The sequence below is a fragment of the Mus musculus genome, chromosome 2, assembly GCF_000001635.26.
Source record: "Mus musculus strain C57BL/6J chromosome 2, GRCm38.p6 C57BL/6J".
NCBI classification, from domain to species: Eukaryota; Metazoa; Chordata; class Mammalia; order Rodentia; family Muridae; genus Mus; species Mus musculus.
The window spans coordinates 164,214,187-164,222,238 of NC_000068.7; the positions used below are offsets into that span (position 1 = coordinate 164,214,187).

The window sequence follows — 8,052 nt, forward strand, 5'->3', positions numbered from 1 at the left end:
TACCTTTTTTTGTTGTTGTTGTTTTTTGAGACAGGGTTTCTCTGTGTAGTTCTGGCTGTCCTGGAACTCACTCTGTAGACCAGGCTGGCCTCGAACTCAGAAATCTGCCTGCCTCTGCCTCCCAAGTGCTGGGATTAAAGGCCTGCGCCACCACGCCCGGCGTGGGCATTCTTTCAAGTATATTTTGCAGTGCGGGTTGTAAAACTTCCGTATTTGTAAAGTCCCAGATTAAGGTATTTTTTTTAATTGCAACAGAAAACAAACAAATACACAACACTTTATTCCTTTATTTTGTACTCATATTAACAAGCACTTAATCTTTAGTTTCAGGATGGGCCTCTCGGAGGAGGAAACAGAGGCCGGCTATCCTCGACTGAAACTGAATCACATGTGTTTTCTCCGGTTTGTCTAGAAAGAACAGAGATAAGAACAGATGTAAACCATGCTGGAGACGTGGTTCTGGGTCACCTGGTCACCATGCTCTGGATCATGCTACGTGTTCTCGTTCCATGAACACCGAGGTGTGCTGGCAGCGAATTAAGGGCTAAGAGTAAGTGCTTCCGTAAGTGCCAAGTAAGAAATTATGATTTCAAAAAAATCCCTTTATAATTTAAGGTATAGTGTGAAATGCTTCGTTGCTATAAGATGTGAAAAGAGGCCACTGAAAATACGCCTAAGAAACATTCAGTAGCAGTTGGGAAGCTTGGAAATTATCCTATGTGAGGTGGTTACCCAGGAACGGCTGATGCCCGCCCATGCAATGAGGGATGCCTTTTCTGGGAATGAGGACAATCTCTGGATAATTCTAATTAATTTAGATGCTCTGATTGCCATGCTGTCTAGAGATACAGACAGATCGCAGCTGCCTTTGACTCCACACGCATTTCTAGAAGGAGCGTGGCAAATAGCGTCTTGGGGGCCGCTCACCTATTCTGGGCTCTCCCATGGATCCACACAGCGCATCTGGCAGTAGAAGAAGCAACACTTCAGGGCGTCCTTGCAGCCTTTATCACGCCTGCATTTAGGTATAAGGACAAAGGGGCAGGGAACCCGATACTCTGGGCAATAGCCAGGTTTGGAAAAAACTGCGGAAGAATATCACAAGATGAGTCTTGGGAGCGAAGTACCAAGGAGTTCCTTGGACTTCTCAGAGGGAAGGTTCCCCGACCCAAGCCACCCCAGGAACACCGTGCCTCACCGTTCTTCTTCTTTATTTCAGGTCGAGCCATGTTACAGCAAAGCAGAATGGTCACTGCGAGTAGAGAGAGGCCAAGCAGCTTCATCTCCCAAGAAAACTGTGCAGGTGAGCGTGGGGGCCAGGTGTGGTTATGTCAGCTTCATGGGAGGGCCGCCCTCAGAAGGACCTGTGGTTCACAGAGTAGTTCAGCAGAAGGACCTGTGGTTCACAGAGTAGGGCAGCAGAATTAACAGTTGGATGTCCTAGGACCTGGGTGTCCTTTTCTCCGGGTTTGCGTCATTCAGAACACTAGGAATCAGTAAGAGTAAGATTTTTTTCCAGACTGTGCATCAAGACTGGCCAATCCTTGGAACAACGACTCTGCAGTTAAGAGCACTGGCTGCTCTTCCAGAGGAGGTCTTGAGTTCGATTCCCAGTAACCACATGGTGGATCACAACCATCTACAATGGAATCTGATGCCCTCTTTTGGCATGCAAATATACGTGCTGACAGGACACTCACATATTAAAAACAAAACAAACAGCCAAAAAACATAAATAAATAAATCCTAAAAAGACTGGGTAGCCCTTCTCTTCTTACTGGACATTCAGAGAAACCAGGACCCCACCCCTCCTCACAGCCTTCATGTAGGGGGCATTCAGAAGTTTACTTCCCACCCATCAGCCTTTAAACACCAGCTATGACATCACAGAAACTAGGGAGAATGGCCTTCCAGCAATACACTATTTAGACTTATGAAAAAAGAAGTCTTATTTATAAGGAACATGATTCTTAACTAATATTTTATTTCTTAATATCTTTTTTTTAAATGTCTTCATTTATATGTAAAAGCTTCAGTTGTTAATGAAGTTAAAAGAAACATCTTACTTGAGTTCATTCTGGACCCCTGAATCTAAAGACAAACAATGTTCTGGTTCTTTCTGCACGCCTGTGAAACTGTGAAGTGCTTGTTATTTTTTTAAGTTGGGAATCTACTCATGTGGACAATGACCAAAATATAGCTTTTAAAAACAACAACCAACAGACAAACAAACAAATACAGCTTTGTACCTGCCTCCAGGAGACTTGGAACCTAATGTGGGAACAAAACCTAACCTTTTAAAAATATCTGTTTTTTATTTCTAATTTCATGGATTATGTGTGTCTATGCATGGGAGCATGTGGGTCCAGATGAACCATGGAGACGGGAAGAGGGCGTTGCATCCTCCTGGAGCTACGGTCATAGGCAGCTGTGAACCTCCCTTCACACGTGTCTGGAATCAAGTCCAGACCCTCTGCCGGAGCAGTGTGGGCTCTTAACTACTGAGCTCTCAGCTGACTATCCATCTTTTCGCTGTAATTTGTGCGGCCGTTTTTCATCTCTGGGTCGCCTTGACATCAATAACTTGTAGGCTTCATCTTAAAGAAAATTTCCTTTTAGTTGGTTTAACCTGCCAGAAATCTTAAAATGTATTCACTTTTCCTTTCAATGCCACTCTGGCCTAGAAGGCTTAGTTTTCAAAAGTTTATTATTCACAGCAATTTTAGGGTGCTCCAATATGAGAAAAAAAGATGCCCTGTGAAAGGGAACCACATTGTAACCTTGCTTTAAATTTAAAGTTAAAAATTCTACACAAAAACAGATCCAGTGAATTTTGTTGTACTTAAAAATAGCGACAGAATATTAGCCCAGAAGCTCAGAATCCTTTTTAGAAGGGGGAACAAAATACCCATGGAAGGAGTTACAGAAACAAAGTTTGGAGCAGAGCCTGAAGGAACGACCATCCAGAGACTGCCCCACTTGGGGATACATCCCATAAACAACCACCACACCCAGACACTAGGCAGATGCTAACTAGAGCTAGCTGACAGGAGCCTGATATAGCTGTCTCCTGTGAGGCTCTGCCAGTGCCTGGCAAATACAGAAGTGGATGCTCACAGTCATCCATTGGACGAAGCACAAGGTCCCCAATGAAGGAGCTAGAGAAAGTACCCAGGGAGCTGAAGGGGACTGACTGAAGCCCCATAGGAGGAACAACAATATGAACTAACCAGTACCCCCAGAGCTCCTTGGAACTCTACCACAAATCAAAGAAAACACATGGTGGAACTTGTGACTCTAGCTGTATATGTAGCAGAGGATGGCCTAGTCTGTCATCAATGGGAGGAGAGGCCCTTGGTCCTGTGAAGGCTCTATGCCCCAGTATAGGGGAATACCAGGACCACGAATGGGAGTTGGTGGGTTGGGGAGCAGGGGGAGGGGGGAGGGGATAGGGGATTTTTGGAGTGGAAACTGGGAAATGGGATAACATTTGAAATGTAAATAAAGAAAATACCTAATTAAAAAATAGCAATATAGCCTGAGCAAATAGGTCCCCAGCCCCCCCCCCTCGAACATGTGGCTGGTTGAAATGTTTAAATTAAGTCAATGGAATGATTCTTGTTAATAGAGAAGTTAGGAAATCATGATTATTTCCATATGAATTATAGAATATATAAAGTATCTGTGATGACACAAGTTAATAATTCAAGAATTCTAGCTTGATGGTCTCCTCAACCCCACAGCACAGAACAGCACTTGAGGACTGGGAATTTGGAAGCCATTCTCTCATCAGAGCTATGAAAATCCTGACAACACTTTGGGAAAACAAACAAACAAACAAACAAAACCCAAATAAACACCGTTTTGGAAGTGGGGAATTAAACTAAAGTTTTGCAAAGATACAAAGACTGGAATGTGTGACTCTCACCAAGAAAAGGAAGCCCTGTAGCAATTCACTTGATATTTGTCTAGCTATTGCCATTAAAGACTGGGCAGCAAGAGGGCTCAGAAGAAAAGGAGGCTTGCAGTCAAACTTTATGATCTGAGAAGGAAGCCCAGGAGTACACATTGTGGAAGGAGAGAATTTGACTCCCACAGTTCCACAGTTGTCTCCTGACCTCCACAGCTATGTGTATGTCCTGTCACACACACACACACACACACACCCATCCCCAGAATGTAAGCCAAGAACCGAAAACAACAGCTGCCTCTGTAGTAGCTATGACGACCAGGAACCTGCTCCAAGGGAGAATTTTCACCTTGATGTGCTCACAATTTTAACTACACAGCAGCTCCATCAGAGCCTGCATTCAGATCTTTTGACTCTTTTGAGGGTCTGTGAAGAAAACACTACTCCAAGAACACACTTTTTTACCTCACAGGTATTTCAGGCTGTGAACCCAGATGGAGCCACAGAATCGAAGGAGAGAACGAGATGCTTCAGAATTGTATTTGCCAGGCGTGGGGATGCTATCCGCTGCTGGTACTCCCATGTCACACATCTGTCTGACCTCCGTGCACGCCGAGGATAGACCGGATGCTAGCTCATTCATGACTGAACTTAACTGCTGTGCAGCAAGACCATGCTATAAGGCTTGAAAACAAGACTATAAACACCAAAGCTGGGGGGGGGGGGGTATGGGCAGGTACTTTCTGCCAAAGAACTAGACAGCTCAGGGAGTTACAGCGAGTGTTGGCGGATAGGAGGAGTGGAAGCAGTTCACAGGGAAACAAGACAGCCTCCAGAATGGGAGGAAGGCTTTGCCAGATACACGTCTGTCAGAAGATTAATACCCAGAGCATAAAAATACGTAGAACAAATTAAACATAAAAAAAAAAATCCAGGCTGGGTATGGTGGTGTACACCTTTAATCCCAACACAGGGGAGACAGAGGCAGGGGGTTCTCTCTGAGTTCCAGGCCTATCTGGTCTACATAGTGAGTTCTAAGCCAGCCAGAGCTACATGGTAAGACCCTATCTCAAAAACAAAACAAACAAACAAAACCACAAAATAACCAACAAAACCTGCAGGAAAACTGTCCATTCAGCTATTGTCAAGAGAAGCATAAATTGCCGATCAATGTACGGAAAATGTTCAACATCTTTAGCGACTCAGGGACGTGCAGATCAAAATGACATTGAGATTCTATCTCAGTGCCATAAGAATGATCCTCCTCATAAAAACAGGGGCTAGGAAATGCTGGTGCCGGGTGAGGTGGCCTTCTTGCACTGCTGGTGGGGATGAAAATGAAACCTGAAAACCTGACCCTGTGGGAATGGGTGCACGCTTCTTTGAAAGCGAAGGTTCCCTGAGATCCACACGAAGCCATTCTAGTTAGCATGCTGCAGTTCGTGGTCAGACACCTGCACTCTCTCTCTCCAGCTGAAGTGGAGAGTCAGCCTGGGCATCTGTGGACAGGTTGTGGCAGGAGAACAAAAGACGCGTTAAATCCCCTGGACTTGGAGTTACAGATGGTTGTGAGCTACCACACTGGGGCTAGAAAGCAAGCCTGGGTCCTCTGCAAGAACAGTAACTGCCCTTAACGACTGACCTATCTCTCCAGTCCCTTGGGGAAAATATCTCTTAATAAACTCTAACTGTGCTTTGTACCAGCTCATCCTGAAATTCTGTTCTGTGGCAAGGCCAAGGGTTCAGTTTCACCTGAGTCAAGGTCACTCAAAGACTGAAGGATCTCCTCAGCCGGTGGAGGTGACAGCGTGGAGCTGTGTCCACGTCCCTGCTCCTGCTGCTGCCAGGAACTGTGTGGACCTGCACAGCCCAATCCAGACTCAAAAAGGCGAATAACTGTGTTTTTTGTTTTCATTTTTCTCAACAGTGTCATCGGGAGAATTTATCAAATTCTCTTTATCAAAGAAAAGAGTGTGTGAACTCCAAGACGGGGCACGTGGAATATACATGACATAAGAGCAGATGTGGGGTGAGATAGAATCAGTGAGGACCGTATGAGGTCTGGTAGTGAGGAATAACTATCAGAAAGCACAATAATGTATGTGCAGGGGAAGACAAAATGAGACCTGCTGTTGTACAAGAGAATCCATCATGGAAGTACATAGAAAGAACATAGGAGGGACAGTCTGGCATTTCGTGTATACCCTTCCCTCACTCTCATTAGCGTAACATGCATAGATAATGCTAGGAATGAGGGGGCCATATTTAAATAACCCTAAGACCCCAGCACTGGATACTCAGCCAGCACTAGACACACCCTCACACATCTGTCTCCTGGCCTCTACATCAGTACCAGATGGACACATGGACTCCCTGCCCGAGTACCAGCTTGTGTCACATCTGGCTGATGACAGCTTTGGTTCTGAAAGGTCTCCCAAGCAGAAAGGTCTCAGGGGGATTTTGCATCTCTCTAGATCGGTGTCAGTCTTGAGAGCCACAAAATTCCAGTATGCTGCTAAGCCAAGTTCAAAGTTCATGGGATTCCTTCCCCTTTGCCCCCACAGAATGTGCTGCCTACATCATGGCCTTAGAGTGTCCCCAGAACCACAATGGCAGTAGTAGTCACACAGGGATCATTGCTCACAGTCTGCAGTGAACCATTGAACAAACCTCCTACGGAAAGACATTCTCAGATAGTGCCAGAATGCAAAGATTGGAGTATGTGCTTCAGCAATTCAAGGCATGGATGCAGGATGAAGATCAATAGCAATCAGGAAAACATAGCATTGCCTACTGGAGAAGATAAGATGCCAGAGACTGAATGTAAATATAAAGGCAGTATTAACTCCACAGTAACTGAAAATATATTTTAGCTTGGGAGATGCAAAATGAACTCTGAAAAAAAATGAAAGAAAATAATTCCACGTTTGATTGAAGAAATTTGTCAAAGAGATTCATGATTAAAAATTCATACAGAATTGCCTAAGATGGAAAACAGTCACACGAAATGACGCGTGTGCTACCGTGAGCATCGTTAGGTCTGATGGAACAGAAGAGCCTTGGATGGAGCTTGGGGACAGACGGCTTGCGAATGCACTCCCTGTGGAAGAAGGAGCAGAAAGAAAGAGGAGTGCTGCCCTGGACGGCATGGAAAGGGCGAAGGTTTGTGTCAGCGGTGTTCAAAAGAGAGTAGACAAAATTATTTATGTTTTAAATCTTTCAGGAAACAATCCCAGGAAAGTTTGCAAACCCAAGGAAAGTTATAAATACCCAGATTCAGGAGGTCAAATTTTTTCTATTAGGGTCAGTCTTACACTGTGACCTACTCTGATCAATGCGTCAAAGATCAAAGACGAAGAGAGGGTCCGAAGGTGGTGAGAGAGAAGAACATACAAGGAGACTCCAGTGGGAGTGACAGGAGACTTGTTACGCGCAGGATGAGATACTCAGTGTGTCCCAAGGGAGAGGCATACAAATCAAAACTACTCACCCAGCAGAACTGTCCTCCGTATGCGAAAGAAAGCTAAAACTCTCCTGTAGAAATAAACGTGGAGGGAGGTTGTCCCCACAAAACCTGTTTTTCAAGGCTAAAGAGGGTTCATGAAGCTGAACAGGAAGCTAATCATTAATCAAAATTATGCCGTGTTTAGATGTGAACAAGCTGAACGGTAGCAAACAGAAACGAGAAAACGAGAGAACAAAGGTGGCATTGGATAAAACAGACTGGTCCACGGTGGTCATGAGACAATAAGAGCATGGATGTTCGTGATGACCTTAGTAGCTTGGGGAACTTTGCTAATCCTTTGAGGACCTGAATGGAAATAAGCAGAGAGGGTTAAAAACATCCCGGCCTGTCAGTGTACCACACTGGGACGCTAGCCTTCTTGTACCCATGCCCTAAGACTTACCCACGAAGAAGTTGTAAGTATTCAAAACATGTACATAACATGATGTTGTCAACCATCTGAACTGAAGGGAAGTCAATGAAGTGCTGGATGAGATGTGGCACCAGTAGACAGGACTTGAGTAACGTATGGATAAATTTCATCTAAGTCATGTGTAAAGTGATCACTTCAAAAAAATTGCAATATATCAATACATTTATCTCAAGTTGTCATGGAGGCCACACAGGCCCACCAAAA

The 8,052-nt window shown here is 44.7% G+C and overlaps 1 protein-coding gene across 3 annotated transcripts; it reads right to left on the minus strand.

The window, feature by feature from the left end:
• Nucleotides 1-267: 267 nt before the first annotated feature.
• Wfdc15b (WAP four-disulfide core domain 15B) lies at nt 268-7,477 on the minus strand. 3 transcript variants are annotated; one of them, NM_001045554.1, is made up of 4 exons: nt 7,401-7,477; nt 1,199-1,364; nt 928-1,085; nt 268-408 (listed from the first exon to the last, which is right to left on the minus strand). In NM_001045554.1, the coding sequence occupies exons 2-3, from the start codon at nt 1,281-1,283 to the stop codon at nt 928-930; spliced, it is 243 nt and encodes an 80-aa protein (NP_001039019.1). In that variant the 5' UTR covers nt 1,284-1,364; nt 7,401-7,477; the 3' UTR covers nt 268-408. The 3 variants fall into 3 exon arrangements, with proteins under 3 accessions (NP_001039019.1, NP_619626.1, XP_006499020.1); NM_138685.2 differs by having other exon boundaries at nt 1,199-1,396; XM_006498957.3 differs by lacking the exon at nt 7,401-7,477 and adding an exon at nt 4,376-4,391.
• Between the last annotated feature and the right edge of the window lie 575 nt (nt 7,478-8,052).

What these genes read in the sequence shown, in the direction of transcription:
- Wfdc15b (NM_001045554.1), bottom strand. Translation starts at nt 1,283, where the DNA reads ATGAAGCTGCTTGGCCTCTCTCTACTCGCAGTGACCATTCTGCTTTGC. An exon ending in TGAAATAAAGAAGAAGAACG is followed by an intron (nt 1,086 to 1,198) that starts GTGAGGCACGGT and finishes ATTCTTCCGCAG; the next exon opens with TTTTTTCCAAACCTGGCTAT.